Genomic DNA, 16,742 nt, shown 5'->3' with positions numbered 1-16,742 from the left:
GTTGTTTAACAAATAATAGCTATATAGATCACCCTTGCTTAGCTTTATGATTGTCAAGTTCAGTAACCTGTTCGGTCAGAATTTCAGGCTTCAGTAGCAGAACCCAGAAAAAACTTTTTTCAGCAACTAGAGGTGTTCACCTGAGACATTTGTTGTCAGAACTAAACTAGCAAGCATTAACAGGACATAATTAAAGCTTGATGGGTTCTTTTTTCATTCATCACAAATGCAAAACATTATTTTCTCTTCCCTTTCCCATGGGAGCCCCCCTCTTCTCCCATTGCCAGCGTTCCCAAGAAGTCTCAATTCCCTTCCATGTTTATTGAGCACAAAGGAATGTGGTCAACAGTTTCTTCCAATTAACACCCCACTGTATGTCCCATCATTTCCTGCAATACTGTAGAACACATTAACACTAGCAAATAGCAAGCAAATAAAGCTTTACTCTGTAGGTTAACATTTCAGACCATGTCAGGCAATGCTTCAGCTCCTGACAAGGACTCATCTAAGCTGAATTCATACTGCTATCAATGTATTATCACCCACTAGATGCTCTTATGGATGCTACCTCTTCCCAAATCATGGTTGGTTCTTGGCCTTAATTAAGTGCTGTCTTCTGAGGAGAATAGAAGGGAACCACTGGGCAAAAGCAGTAAGGAGGTTAAAACTCTAATCCTGTTAAAGGACAAAACATTGCAGATTTAATAGCACAGTAATGGAATACGTAAAACTCTAAACTGGGGCACTGGCCTGATAACCACACGTTGGGGAAAAGGTTAGTAAGGCATTCCTAGACAGGTGTTATGAGTATCCTGTGGGCTGAAAATTCTATGAGAGAACAAATTCCATATAGTGATCTTTGACTTGCTTTCAGAAAAGTTCCAGTGGCAGAGACTTTTCATTAAAAAGCTGCAGTGCAGAAAAAGGAAGTAAATTGCAGAAAAGGCTGGGAGAGTAAGATAATGGAGCATAGGAAACTGCCTTGTAATAGTCTAGTCAAGTACTGTCTGCACTAGATGGAAGGCAACCTGATGCTCTCTGAATATTACGGAATGTAACTCTCATCCACTCCAGCCATGGTCAGGGATGGTGGAATTTGTATTTTAAAAAAAAAAAAGTCGTGAGGACACCAGGTTGGTTGTCTTGTGTTGCTCAGTTACACTGAGTTCCCTTTATTTTATTACTTACATTTACCTCCCACCTTTTCTCTAAGGAGTTCAAGCATAAATAGTATTCCTTCCCATTTTTATTCTCACAACAACTCTGTGAGGTGGTCTAGTCTGAGACATAAGAACTGGATTGAAGGCACCCAATCAGCGTTTTCATTGAAGAGATATATTAATATGGTTCTCCCCAGTCTTTGTCCAATACTCACTAAGCTCAAATATAATACTAGAGAAGGGGTCTGGCAGCAGCTTTAACTAATTTATTTCAGCAGAAGCCTTCAATGCACTTCTTTAAATGCAGTGAGTGAAGTTCCATATATATAAATACAAATGTGAAATGACAGAAATTCAAAATTTGCTGGCATCGTGGTGAGTTGTCAAGTAGACTTAATGATGGTGATAAAGAGTAGATAGAAGTAAAAAAGTGGGTGTTACATGGATGCAGAAGCAGTTCAAATATTGTCATGAAACAAGCAAAGACTTTTCTCAGGAAAGATTAATTGTGTACACACAGCTGTAATGAAAACCAGCTAGATAGATAGATAGATAGATAGATAGATAGATAGATAGAGTGAGTATACATTGGAAATGTCATGAGATGGCATGACTCAGTGGAAAAGATTAAAATGGAAGGCGGCAATAGGAAAAGAGGAAGACCATATTACAGAGTAATTGTCTCAGTTAAGGTAGCTGTGGCCCTGAGCTTGCAAGGACTGTTGATGACAGGACCTTGGTCATCTCTCATTGAGAGCGTCACCATAATAAATTGAAGCTGACCTTATGGCACATAACAAGGAAGTGTTCTAAGAAGCCATGCAAACCTCACAGAATTTATAAATGTATTGTAATTTATTTATGATATAGCTGTCAGTGCTCTTTTTATATCCCAATCCCCATAGTGAGTGCAAAGCCCCAGACAGTAAGGGCAACGTGTTTCCTAGTGACCCCTCCAACCAGTGTTCACACATAGAGAGGAGGCAAGCATGGGATCTGCTTCCCCACCTGCCACCCCAAAATTTCCACAGTCCCAGCAGCAGACACCAATTCTTGCACATACAGCCATGGGCCTTTGGATGATGGTTTGCCTCTTTACCACAAAGAGCTTCTGTCCCAAGATGGCCACAAGGAAGGAGTGTTCCCCAAACACCATTGAGACGTTGCAGAAGGGCACCTCCATGCAATGGGGCAGGTGAAATATACAGGGTGTGTGCAGATCCAAGATTGCCCTGCTGGCACATTTGTAATTCTCAAGGTTGCCTGTTGACATCAGCACTGCTCCATTATTCTATTCATTATTCTAACTCTTATTGTATAGGTATTATAATTTGAGGAATGTCTGCTGTAAGTCCATGAGTTTACAGTCTTTATCTGTGAGCAGATATGGTTGGCTCTGAAGCTCAGCTATAGACATTTGGTGTCTATAGACATTTGGTGATGTATTCTGGATGACTACAATCTAGAACAGAGGTTCTCGACCTTTAATCCTCCAGCTGTTTTGGACTTCAGCACTCAGAAGCCTTTGCTAGCATGGCCAATGATGAGGAAATCTGTGAGATGAAGTCAAAAACATCTGGAGGACCAGAGGTTGAGAACCACTGATCTAGAAGCTTATAAGTATGGGTAGCATTCAGTAGATTTTCAATATAGTTTGATGCTTATATATCCATTATGTAGTTTACATAGTGGTGTTGAAAAAATGAATCTGCTGTACGGACTGTTTCAGGATCAGGTTGATGATATAGTGAAAGTTGTTGAAATTCTGGTGGAACTGCTCAAGTGATTCCTTTCCATAAGGCTAGATAACAAAGATGTCATTAGTGTATCTCAGCTGGTGCATGAGTTTGAAGTGAAGGAACTGAGAAAGTATTGTTCCAGATCAGCCATTAATGTATTGGTGTACTGTACGTCCATCCAAGTCTCCATAGCAGTGCATGTCATTTCTAAAGCCAAGGTAACTATTTGTGAGTGTAAAGTGCCAGGTTTTAGTGGTCAAGTGTGCTGTAGACCCAGTAGGATTGGTATTTCTTCTTCGTGGTCTCTGCGAATCATACAAATGGGTTTCACTGCGCCTGCGCAGTGCTGCTCGGAACCTTCTGGAATCACTGGGCAGAGTTAACTCTGCAACATATTGAAACTTTTTGGTGGTAACTCCGCCCACCCGTTATAAGGCCCCTGCCTTCCCGCTCTTTTCCCCAGTTCCTTTTTTCCGCCGCGCTAGCTGCTTCAGGGAACTTTCGCTTGCTTCGCTTGCTTGGAATCACTTTCGTTTTTGACCTCGGACTGTATCTTGACCATTCTTTGTCTCCCGCCCCTGGTAACTTCAGACCTTCGGACTGCTGACCTCGTTTCGGATCTCCCTTCGGCTTGACGTTTTTGATGATGCCCGCGCCCTTCAAAAAGTGCGACATCTGCAAGGGCAAGGTGCCCGTTCAAGACCCGCACTCCTCCTGCCTGTTATGCCTTGGACCCAGCCATGATCCCAAGGCTTGCACGCTCTGCGGATCCCTCTCCACTCAGGCCCGTAAGAACCGTGAGTCCCGGCTCACGTCGGCGATCGCCCTGGGGAAAGTGCAGGAGGGAGGTTCGCGGTCCTCTTCTGTCCCGCCTCTGGCGCCCCCCGCTTCATCGTCCCGGGCAAGTGTCTCCAGCGTGGGATCGGGGAGAGTTGCCGTCCCCAGCGTGGTGTGTGTCCCGGCCGGGACCCCTTCCACCACCTCCGATGTGGCCCGTGGCTCCAAACCGCCCAGCGCCACCGACAAGCCCTCCAAACGCCCCCAGAAGTCATCGGGTGCTGAGGGTACCGAACGGGCCTCCAAACCGAAGAAGGTATCGGGGGGCTCCCGTTCGAAGGAGGCTACCGAGCCTAAGGTCCATCTGGCCTCGCCTTCCTCCTCTAAGGCGTCCAAGATATCGCGCCATGCGGCACCGAAGGACGGGACCGAGCCGGTTCAAGGGACGAGGTCACCGAGGCCTTCGTCGTCGACAGCGGCTGCTGTCATCCTGGACCTCCCGGACAACCCGTTCTTCCCATCCGAGGAGCCTCCCAAGCATGGGAAGAAGAGGCGCCACGAAGAGGCTGGGCGCGACCCTGCCCCTAAAAAGGCAAAGTCCTCCAAGGATCGGACCGCTACCGACCTACCGGGACCGAAGGAGAAGAAGCGCTCCCCCTCCAAACAGGCTCGCGCCTCCGCTCCATCAGCTCCCCGTGACCAAGAACCGACGCTGGACCAAGGGACCCCGGTACCGGTCACGCCTCTGCCTCCTCCGACCATGGATTTCATCCACGGTACGGATGATACCGCGCCTCCTCGCTCCACGGAGCACCGGTCGCCCTCTCGCTCGGCAGCTGAAGATGAGGACGACTTGCCCCGCGGACAAGACGTTCCGGACCTCTTCTACGACATGCAGTCGCGCCGCTACTACATGTCGGTCCCGGAGGACAGAGCCTTGAGGGAGTTCACCAAACTGAACCCCCCTCCCGCGGACCGGCCTCTTCCTTCCACGTCGGTTCCGACCGTGTCGGTCTACGAGAGGTCGTCGACTCCAACCCGTAGACGTGAGAGGTCGCTGTCTCCACCCCGTCGGCGTTCCCGTTCTTCGGTTGACTTCGCTCCAACCCGCCCGAGATCCCAGGTCAAGGTGACGGATCCCCTCTCTTCCGACCTGGACTCCGAAGACGAGCCGCTGCTACCCTCGGAGGCACCCTCGGACGAGGATGTCCTCTCAGGCTCGGCCTCCCCCCAGAGGATGCACAACCCGGAGCCATCTTCGCCGTCGGACGATGTCAGGTCCTTCACGGAGCACGTGATCAGGATGGCGAGGGCCCTCGACATCGAGCTCGCGTCTGCAGTGGACGACGCCGAGGACCCGGTTGAGCGTCGGGTGCATGGTCGAGTCCCCACTCCGCCGTGCCTGCCTCTCCTTCCCTCTCTTCAGACCATCGTGAAGAGGTCCTGGGACTCTCCAGCCGCCCTTTCGGCACCCTCCCGCAAGGTGGAGTCACTTTATAGGGTCGCCCCGGCGAGTTGTCCTTGGTTGGCCGAGCACCCCCGGCCCAACTCTGCCATCGTCGAGGGAGCCCAACACAGCTTCGTCCCGAAGCAGGCCACTTCCCCTGTCGACCGCGAGGCCAAAAAGGTGGACGGACTGGCCAAGAAGGCGTACTCGGCTTCGGCGCTTGGGGTCAAGGCCGCCAACTACACCGCGTGCATGGGGGCCTACATCCAGACCCTCATGGAGCGGATCTCCCCTCTCGTTCCAGATGTCCCGGACGACGTCCAGAGGCAGCTGGTGGAGATCAGGGACGAGGCGCACTCCATTGGAAGCTGGCTAATCACCACTTCCAGGAACCTGGTGGACTGCTCCGGGAGGGCCATGTCAGCTTCCATGGCTCTTCGGCGCCACGCTTGGCTGAGGGCCTCCGACCTCAACCCGACCGTCAGGGCTGCCATTGAGGACATGCCGATCGACGGGACCGGCCTCTTCCACGCCGAGACCAACGACCGCCTAAACCGCAAGTTTAGGATGAAGGCGGCGGCAAAGAAGCACGGCATGTCCTCCGCACTGGCTTCTCCCTTCCGGAAGCGCCAACGCCCGTGGCAGCCACAAGGTCAGTCACAGGGGACCTTCTCCCGGGACCGACAGCCCCAACAGCAGGGCTCTCAGAGGCAGCGCTTCCCCTCGCAGTCTTCCTCCTCCTCTGGCCGTCGTAACTTCCCGCCTCGGTACCGCAAGTCCCGCCGGCAGGACACCGACCAGGGGAAGAAGAGAGCCTGAAGGGACGCAGCGCGCTTCGTCTCCCCTTCACCCCTCTTCTTCTTGGACATCTTGAGGCCCTATGTTAACACCTGGGCCTCTATAACATCGGACTCGTGGGTTCTCGACATCGTCCGTAGGGGTTATGCCCTCGAGTTCCAAGAGCTCCCTCCAACTGGAGCCTTCATGTCCACTCCCCCCTCGGACACCCTTCTCAACGAAGTGCACACCTTGCTTGCAAAAGGGGCAATCTCCTCCTTGCCGCCCGACCAGTGTTCTCGGGCCTTTTTTTCCAGGTACTTCACGGTACCGAAAGCGGATGGGGGCATCAGGCCCATCCTGGACTTGAGACAATTGAACTTGTTCCTTGACTACCGTCGCTTTCGAATGGTAACCTTGGCTTCCATTCTGCCTCTGCTCCACCAGGGCTTGTGGTTCGCGACCGTCGACTTGAAGGATGCCTACTTCCACATCGGCATCCGACAGTCCCACCGGAGATTCCTCGCCTTCGCTGTCGGCCCCGATTCATACCACTACAACGTGCTCCCTTTCGGCCTGGCCACGGCTCCACGGGTCTTCACGAAGTGCATGGCACCGGTGGTGGCATACCTTCACCAGAAGGGCTTCATGGTCTTTCCCTACCTGGACGACTGGCTGTTTGCAGCCGAATCCCAAGACGAGCTGCGGGAGGCAGTCTCATTCGCCTTGCGCCTCCTGGACTCCCTCGGGCTGGTCGTCAACAAGGAAAAGTCCCACTTTACGCCGACCAGGCAGGTCAAGTTCATCGGTGCCGTCCTCGACTCCGAAAACTGCCTAGCTCTCCTTCCTCCGGATCGGTTTCAGGCCCTGACAACATCCCTCAGGCCGTGCATCTCCCACAGAAGGGTGAGAGCCAGAGATGTCCAAGTCGCTCTGGGCCACATGGCGTCGACGACATTCGTCACCCCCTGGGCAAGACTTCGTCTTCGACCCCTCCAAGCCTGGTTCCTCTCCGTCTTCTCCCCGTTGGAGGATCCGCCTTCGAAGTGGCTCACGGTACCGAGACCGGTGGTTGCTTCCCTCAGATGGTGGCTAGACAGTTCCTACGTCTGCACCGGGATGTCCTTCCATCAGCCTCAGGCTCAGTTGACCCTGACAACCGATGCATCCCTGGAGGGATGGGGCGCCCACCTGCTCGACCTGGTCGTCAAGGACAGGTGGTCCACACAAGACAAGCGCCTCCACATCAACGCCTTGGAAATGCTTGCTGTGGAAAAGGCTTTGAGAGCGTTCGAGTTTGCGGTCTCGGGAAGGGTGGTCCTCCTCAGGACGGACAACACCACCGTGATGTACTACATCAACAAGCAAGGTGGTACCAGATCCAGGATCTTACTCGATCTCACACTCCGCATCTGGGATTGGTGCATCCAGAGACGCGTCCTCCTCCAAGCGATTCACCTTCCCGGAGAGGACAACGAGCTGGCAGACCGCCTCAGCAGATCTTCTTCGGTGTGCCACGAGTGGAGGCTCCATCCCGAGACGGTCAGCGACCTCTTCGATCGGTGGGGAACCCCCCGGATCGACCTCTTCGCGACCAGCTGGAACAGCCACTGTCCCCAGTTCTGCTCCAGGAAGCGAATGGACGGATCCCTCGGAGACGCATTCGCTTTCCTCTGGACGGGGGAGCTCCTCTACGCCTTCCCTCCGTTCCCTCTCATCATCAGGGTGGTGTCCAAGATGACTACGGACCGCTCGCATGCGATCCTCATCACCCCGTGGTGGCCGAGGCAGCCGTGGTTCGCATCCCTTCTCCACCTCTCCAGGAGATGCTTCCTCCGTCTCGACCCTCGCCCGGACCTGCTTTCGATCCAGGACGGCTGGATTCTCCACCCCGACATCGAGAGCCTGCCGCTGGTGGCCTGGAGGATTCGGCGCTGACTACCTTGCCGGAATCGGTGAGGGCGGTGATCCTGGCTGCGAGGAAACCTTCCACCCAGCGTTCTTATGCCCTGAAATGGAGGAGATTTTGCCTCTTCCTCGACCAGAAGGGCTTGTCTCCTACACAGGTGTCCACTCCAGTGGTGCTGGAGTTCCTGATGGCACTTTTGGATGGAGGGCTGTCTCTCACATCCATCAAATGCTACCTGTCTGCCATCTGTGCCAAATACCAGTTCGGGGGGAGGGTTTCTTTCTTCAAAGACCCCTTGGTGAAGGGGTTCCTGAAGGGTTGTGCAAACCTTTACCCTCCTGTGTCGGCACCAACGCCGGCTTGGAGTTTGGAGTCGGTATTGTCCGCCCTCCAATCCAAGCCTTTTGAACCGATGGCCACGGCGGACTTGAGACTATTGACTTGGAAAACCGCTTTTCTTGTGGCCATCACCTCTGCCCGCCGTGCGGGCGAACTCTGTGCTTTACGTAGGGACCAACCATTCCTGAGGTTCCACAAGGACAAGGTGGTCCTCCGGACGGACATTACCTTCCTGCCTAAGGTAGTGTCTGCCTTTCACATGTGCCAGGACATTGTGTTGCCCACTCTCGCATCCAATCCTACATCGGATGAGGAGCGACGCCTGCACTCTCTTGATGTCAGGAGGGCACTAGCCTTCTACCTGGACAGAACTGCTGCCTTTAGTCGGTCCGAGAGACTCTTCCAGTGCTACTCGGTACCGAAGAAGGGGTTGCCTGTGTCTGCGCAGAGGTTGTCCAAATGGGTGGCTGGTACCATCCGCCTCTGCTATGAACTGATAGGCAAGCCTCTCCCTGGCAGGGTTCGGTCTCACTCCACAAGGGCAATGTCAGCGTCCTCCGCATTCCTCTCGGGGATTCCTTTGGAGGATGTCTGGAAGGCTGCTGTCTGGTCCCAACCACTGACTTTTATTAAGCACTATAGGTTGGACACCAGGGCCATCCGAGACGCAGCTTTCGGGAGGGCTGTGTTGGTTTCAGGGTTACACTGATTGCACTACTGATGCTTATGCTTCAGCATTTATGTATACAATGCCACTGTTGTACAGTCTGTTGAATGTTGTTTGCACAATTCATTGGGACTGGTCTTGCACGACCGTGTGTCCTCTTCTCAGGTTTAGCAATGTTGCTGCTATACATTGATTGGGACATGACGAAAAAGGCTGACTCCTTTTGGGGTTTAAGGTGTTTATTGTTACAATAAATATACCTTTGGTTTACCACAGCTTTGATTTCAGGACACTCCCTCCGCCGCATACCTAAGCTTGTCAGTCTAAACCCATTTGTATGATTCGCAGAGACCACGAAGAAGAAGGACAGGTTGCTTACCTGTAACAGTATTTCTTCGAGTGGTCATCTGCGAATACATACAAATCCCACCCGTCCGTCCCCTCAGTGTCCTGCTCTCATTGGCTCTCTTCCTTCGCCTGCTTGGCGGAAAAATTGCGGAACTGGGGAAAAGAGCGGGAAGGCAGGGGCCTTATAACGGGTGGGCGGAGTTACCGCCAAAAAGTTTCAATATGTTGCAGAGTTAACTCTGCCCAGTGATTCCAGAAGGTTCCGAGCAGCACTGCGCAGGCGCAGTGAAACCCATTTGTATGTATTCGCAGATGACCACTCGAAGAAATACTGTTACAGGTAAGCAACCTGTCCTTCTATCACTTGTAATCCGGTTAAGATGTGATATGATAGCCTTGTTTAAATATTTAAAGGGATGTCATATTGAGGAGGGAGCAAGCTTGTTTTCTGCTCCTCCAGAGACTAGGACTGGGAGCAATGGATGCAAGTTACAGGAAAAGAGATTCCACCTATCATTAGGAGGAATTTCCTAAGGGCAGTTTGACAGTGGAACACACTCCCTTGGAGTGTGGTGGAGTCTCCCTCCTTGGAAGTCTTTAAGCAGAGGCTGGATGGCCATCTGTCAGGGATGCTTTGATTGAGATTTCCTGCATGGCAGGGGGTTGGACTGGATGGCCATTGTGGTCTTTTCCAACTCTATGGTTCTATGATTCCTTGACTCTATGATTCTATCCTTGTGTAGGATATTGATATAAAGTACCTCTACATTCATAGTGGTTGTAGATCATGGGTAGATGATGTTTTCTGAGGAAGTCCGTAGCATCTCTCATGAAGCATGGTGCTATATGGTTTGAAGACATATACATCCAGACACTGCCAACAAAAAGAGACCTAGTGCTTGAGACAATAGGCCTGGTAGGGTTATCTAATTTGGTAAAGTCATATATGACCATTGAGAGCTTCTTGCTAGTGATATGTACTTCTAAAAGAGAATGGGGAAAAAAACAACCTATGGACCAGTTGTTGTCTCAGGATGTGTGCAGACTATCAAGGACTCTTCAAATTGCTTTTTCTCCCTAAGTGTATGATTAGACCCCCTCCACACACACACACAATTTCATAGGAGTGTGGGGACTCTTTAGCCATGTTTTTGGCACCGTGGAGGTCTAACTGTGATAGACTGTTCAGAAGTATATCAACACTTTCTAAGCTAGGTGTTGTTTTTGTTTGTTTTTAAGGTTGCAGTTGCGCCATGGTGGTTGCCTGTCAAAGGAGCTAACTGGAAGCACCCTGAAGGTCCTGATTCTAATATTGAAAACAGGTAAGAACCAAATAGCTGCTGAGCTTTAACAGGATTTTCCTGAATGAAATTAAACGCTTTGGGGAATATTTTAATGGTCTAAGGCAAATTCTAGTATTTATATATCAGAGTAGTAACATGTCCCCAAACAAATCTATGTTTGTGGTCACCTAAGTTTTCTTTCCCTAGAAGAAGTTTTGTCTGAAAAACTGAATGGGACATTTAAAAAAAAAGGAGTTTTCTTTAACTGGGGAAATAAATTCTCCAAACTCAACAATTTTGCAAAAAAAGTATAGAGTTATATAAAAAGTAGGATTTGTCCGACTCCTGTTATTCATGCTTTTGCCTGCTTGGCTAGAAGTTTTATATTAGGGTTGAAATATTTGATTGCAAGGTTAAATGTATGAAGCAACAGTTATGCAGATGGCAAGGTATCTCACATTATTTCAAATGCAGCTTTTCATTTAAAGGGGGGGAAAACACCTTTTACCACTTGCAAGGTGCTATAAAGATAAAAGTGGGATTTTCAAAGCCTACTTGTACCCCTCAGCACTTACACCACTGTGGAATTCATGAACTTTGTGCTTGGCCAGCTGAACCCAGAAACAAAAGAATTTAATAAAAAATGCCCTTAAGGTCAATGCCTTTCTGAACTCTCAGCTGTAAGTAATGAGTCTCTAGCGTATTAGTTCTCTGCTGTTTTCCTTCTTTCTTCTTTGTGCTTTTCCTCCATCTTCCTGTTCCTTCAGTGTACTTATACTGTATGTATTCAAGCAGGTTGTAAGATTTGGGACATTCAGAGCATTGGGATTTGGCCTAAAATGATACTTTTTTGTAAGCTACCGAAATCCAGTTTAACAAATGGTTCCTAGTCCCATATTTTGCAAACAAAATGTGAATTAAATTGTAATTAATTAATTAATTAATTAATATTCTGCCTCACCCAATGCTGGCACTCATTGGTTGCATCCACAATGTATAAATAATTTAGTTTGACAGCACTTCAACTGCCATGGCTCCATCCTATGGAAACCTGGAAATTGTGGTTTGTTATGGCACCAGAGCTCTGACAGAGAAGGCTAAATGTCTCACAAAACTACATTTCTCAGAATTCCATAGCATTGAGCCATGGCAGTTAAAGTGGTGTTGAACTGCATTATTTCTGCAGTGGAGATGCCGCTATGGTGGCTTAGAAAGCATAGAACAAATACAATTTTAAAACATTTAAAAATAGAGAAGTGAAAACATGTATTTTGTTGCTGTTAAAATCCAGTTAAAAAGTACACAGAATGAAAACCCTTAAAACAAATCCATTAAAAGATAGAACATAAAAATCAGCAGAACGGCGCACCATTAAAAACTCTTGTAGTGGATCTCTAAAACACCTGTTAGAACAGAAAAGTTTTCACTTACTGATGAGAGCATAATAGGGAGTTCCAAAGCCTGGGAGCAGCCACCAAGAAAGCCCTCTCTTGTGCTCCCACCAAATGAACCTAGGAAGGTGGTAGGGCCAAGAGAAGGGCCTCTTCTGAAGATCTTAAGGCCTGGACAGACTCATACAGAGAGACATGGTCCTTCAGATTCTCTGGACACAAACCACACTGGCTTTATAGGTAATGACAAGCATTTTGAACATGTGGAACAGGATCCAATATAGTTATTCCACTCACCTTTAGCAGAACAAGATGGAAACAATTTCTTCTTCACTTTGAACCCTCCCCCCCAGGCTAAAACCCTGTTCCAAAGAGTTAGAAAAATTTCTGGAGCAGGGTTTTGGGTATGTGAAGTGTTGTTGTTGGAGCTGGGAATCTACTAAGTGCTAATACTTAAATGCAAATGTGATATTGGTTTGGGCCATTGAGAAACGTTGCCACATACAGGTGCAAAACAAGGAATTAAGGCTGTAGTTATTTTTTGTGAAGATACTGTTGTAGAACTCATTTTCTGTTCATAATCTTCTTAGGCTGCAATCCTATACATATTTACCTGTGATTATTCTGTCAAGTATTCTACAGAGAAACCATTTTGCATAAGTTAGAGGACGTACTGTTTTTCATATTCCATTTCATAAATCAACAATATTGCATTTCAAAAACAGCCATCAGAAAGCACTGTCTTTAGCCAAAAAAAAAAAATCATTTAAAGTGTTCTTAAAACTACAGATACTTAAAAATGCACACAGGCTAACAAGCTTAAAAAGATTAACAGCAGTGATGACACATTTGACATATTTCAGAATTTCAGGAACTGTCATTTGTGGATTTTGTTTCATTTTCTTCTAGATATTATGATACATTTTATATTATGACAAAGTTCTACGAAATTTATTTTAAAAAATATTTTCTTGGTTTGTTAAATTTTTGCCTCCTTGTACCTACTTTTTGCTAGTGGACCATACGATTATGTTGCCTTAGGTATGGATTCAATCTCATTTGCATCATCAAAGCATGAGAAGCAGATTTTTAGGGCAGAAGAAGAGAGAGGGAAGAGAAGAAAGTGATGTGAATGGTCTCTAACATGCGTGGATAAGTTTATCCTGACTTTTGACCCACTCTCCTCTCTGAATGGTCCTCACTGTCTTCCCATTAAACTTGGCAGAAATTTTAATATTGTACTGTATACTTTTTGTTTTATCACCATGAATATCATTTCAGTAAGCTGTAGTCAGTGAAGTGGCCTTGAATCTGTCATTACAGAGTATTAATCAGATTCTTCCCCTCAGGGCTAGCAAAAGTTAACTTCTCTTTCAAATCCATTAAGATAAGAACCACATCGCTCTAATATCAACTGATTCCTGCTCCTCAGAACAGTTCCGTCACTTGGTTCCAGTGGGACCAAAGGAGAATGAATTGACACCAAAAATAGAGGGATGAGATGATTAAAAACAAAAAAGAGGTCAAAATCAGAACTAAATAACAGTTCTAGAAAGTTGCTCTCTGTAATGTGTTACAGACGTCAATGATCCTGACCTAGGACAGGTTAGAGGCATGTTAACCAAAGTTTTCCAGAACACTGTTCTATAATAAGAAAGCAATGTAATATAATTTCTTATTATAGAATGCTATTCCATAATACTTTTTTTGGTGGGCTTTATAAAACCTAAGAAGGGCCCCAAATAAAAATTAATGAAATTTGTTGCTAAATTTGGGTTAAATCCAACATTACACTAGTGGCCAACTGCTTGGGCAGCTGCACTTTCTTCCCTCCCCTCTGTTCACCCTCGTCCACAGTACTTGGCAATGTCCCCAAACTGTTTCCAGCCCTCACTCCTGTAGGAAGCACATATGGGAGGAATCACTCCTTTCCTAGGTCTCTTTTGCACTACACAATTGTAGCACTATGATTCCACTTTATAAATAATAATAATAATAATAATAATAATAATAATTTCTATACCGCTCGGTGGCAAAGCCAATCTGGGCGGTGAACAACATAAAAATTTACAGAATAAAATATACATAAATATTTATACTCCCTCCCCCCCCTTAAAAAATATTAAACTGCCTTTAACTGCCATGGCAACATCCTGTGGAATCCTGGGATTTGCAGTTTTAGAAAGAGCATTCAGAATGCTCAGCCTGGGAGAGCTCTAGTGCCTCCTCAAACAGCAGACCTCAGGGTTCCATAGCATGTTGCCATGCCAGTTAAAGTGAAATCATAATGCTGTATTTGTGTAATGTGAAATGGCCCTAGGTTACACTGATGGAAGCAGTTCCATCAAACAATTAGCTCCATCAGACTAAGGACTTGTGGAAAACAGGATTGTGCTTGTAGCAGTATAGCCCATCAGTTTGTGGGCAACCCTGGGATTCAATGGGGCAGTGTCCCTAAGCTGTCAAGCAATGGGAACTGCATGGCACCACCTGCTTTGCTTTGAGTCTTTCTTCTGTCTTCCCGCCCCGCCCCCCAAGCCGCATTGACTTATGAGGTAGGTTCCCATTTCCACTGGAAGCTCCTTTGGGCTGGGCCATCTGCACTTGGGCACAGCTTCTCCATCTGAGACTCCAGCTGGCACAGCCACCTTTGCTTGGAAGACAGTGATAATCCAGGGGGAGAAGGAGAGAGAGGGGAAAAAAACAAGGTGGGGTCAGAGGAAAGCAGGAAAGAAAGAAATTGGTGGGGCAGGGGGTGAAGGAAAGACAGAAAAAAACTAATGGGGGAGAAGTGGTGAAAGGGAAGGAAGGCAGTGAAAAAAAGAGGGGAGGGAGCAGAGGAAAGAATGGGGAAGGACTGGGATGGAAATGCAAAGGGAGAAAAGTAGAGCTGGATAAAGAGAGTAGAGGCTACAAGCCATGGGGGCACTTGGTACCACCTAGCCTGGGTGCCAGGCTCTACGTATACCCTGCAGCTTGTGTGTGAGGGAAGAGGTGTGTACACATCTACATGTGCATGCACAATGTGTGGCACAAGACAGGAAGGAGGGAGGTGAGAAATAGGAAAGATAAGCAAAAGGAGGAGCAGGAAAGAAAGAGACCTTCCCTTTTATTATAACAAGGGAAAAGGGTCTGGGGCTGTATTTTTAATTTACCATTTACAGGCCATTGGTGTGGCTTTTTGTCTAGCCATATGACCATTTGTTTGACTGCTGCAATGCATTCTAGATGAATCAGAACACTAAACAGACATTTTATTAGGATTTGCAGAAGTCATAGAACAGTAAGCTGGCTATTAGTGATAGGGTTGATCAGAAAGTTAGACAATGTCTATGGAAGCTTGGTTTCATATCCCTGCCATGATGTTCTCAGCACAGGTCAAGATTACCTCACAGGATTATTATGAAAATATAGTGGGGTAATCCACTTCCATGTATGTTCCCTTTAGCTCAATGGAAGAAGGGTGGGATATGAGCAACATTAAAAGGGTCATGTAGTGCACAACCTGTGGGGCTTCACATGCTTCTGAGACTCATTTTGAACTGTCCATAACAGATTCTAGAACAATGTTTCTTAATCTTTAACACAAGGTGCAGACACCTTTTTAAAAGTAACGCAGGAATGGTTCTTACTGGGTAATTGTGTTTATTTGGGATTTTGACGGGTGATGTCATTCCTGCTTTGAAAAATATCCCGAAGCTACTCTTCCCTCTGTTATTTTCCCCCCACACTACCACTTATTTTAGATCTTAAGTTGTCTTTGAAAAGTTCTGAATAACATTTTTTAAAACTTTTACTATTGCTAGGTACCTGTGCTCTTTATTAGTTGATTAGTCCCATACATAAAACCAGTTTGGTTTGCTCCCTTGCTGTCTTCACTGATACATGGTTTACTCATTCTTTAGCTATATAGTCCTCTTCCTCCTTTACTCTAACAATATTTGTTTTATGTTTTAATCTACCTACTGCAGTGGATGTTTGGAATTCTAGTATAAAGCAGGTCCATTTTTATTTTATTTTATCTGTACACTCATGCATTGTGTGAAGCAATTTCATGATCTGACTCACTGCAGAGGATCTGAGTCAAGGCTGGTTGGCACCCCGGAGTCCTTGTTTACACTGGTTGGGTTTTGTTTTTGATCTTCCTTTCAGAATGGATCATCCTGTTCTTCATGTTTCTTGGAACGATGCTGTAGCGTTTTGCACTTGGGCAGGAAAACGACTACCAACAGAGGCTGAATGGGAATACAGCTGCCGAGGTGGCCTTGAGAATAGGTATTTTAGTTTTACTAGCCTTGGCTTTTAAATTGATCAGAATGGCCCTCAAATTATTTAAATCATGTATGTTCCCCGGAATAGCCCTACAGGTCCTTTTAGTAGCATTAAAAATTTTCCTGTGTTGAAAACTGGTTTTTTTGTTTTTTTTACTACTGGAAAGCTTAAATAATACATGTTTGAGCTTTTGAATATTCTTGAATTAGTGTATTAAGAATGTTGATCAGTTCAATAAGTACAAGGGAGGAACTGTGTATAATTGATGAGGGAAAGGGGGTAGGCTTAGGGAAAGCTGTTTACTGAAGCCAATCCCCATCCATATTCCTTTATACTATAATGGGATTTCCTTGAAAAATTGTATTGCTAGACAGAGGGGTGGAGAATGGAGTAAATTTCACAGCTGATGCAACATAATCCCCATGGTTCCTTCAACATATGATGTTGCAAATGTATTCCTAGAATTGCAGCTATGGGGTAAAATCTAATACTATTCCTGACTTGGGTAAACCCATTGAAATGGTTTTAGTACTTACGGTACTAATCAACACTTATGTAAACCCCATTCATTTTAATAGGACTACACTAATAGGGATTAACATTAGATTTAGCTGTTATGTTTTTATTGGAAGA

The 16,742-nt window shown here is 46.9% G+C and overlaps 1 protein-coding gene across 7 annotated transcripts in view; it reads left to right on the top strand.

Moving 5' to 3' along the window:
• The window catches only part of SUMF1 (sulfatase modifying factor 1), a 99,563-nt gene that overhangs the window by 40,145 nt on the left and 42,676 nt on the right, over positions 1-16,742 (top strand). For all 7 annotated transcript variants that reach the window (XM_089520005.1, XM_089520024.1, XM_089519997.1 and 4 more), the window contains exons 4-5: positions 10,403-10,485; positions 15,990-16,112. In XM_089520005.1, coding sequence (XP_089376131.1) covers positions 10,403-10,485; positions 15,990-16,112 — 206 coding nt within the window. The remainder of the gene's footprint in view (positions 1-10,402; positions 10,486-15,989; positions 16,113-16,742) is intronic.

Source organism: Sceloporus occidentalis, unplaced genomic scaffold (genome assembly GCF_023333645.1).
Source record: "Sceloporus occidentalis isolate IW3139 unplaced genomic scaffold, rSceOcc1.0.p SCAF_1, whole genome shotgun sequence".
Classification (NCBI taxonomy): Eukaryota; Metazoa; Chordata; class Lepidosauria; order Squamata; family Phrynosomatidae; genus Sceloporus; species Sceloporus occidentalis.
The sequence above is the reverse complement of the archived record's forward strand: the minus strand, read 5'-3'. Positions and strand labels throughout refer to the sequence as shown.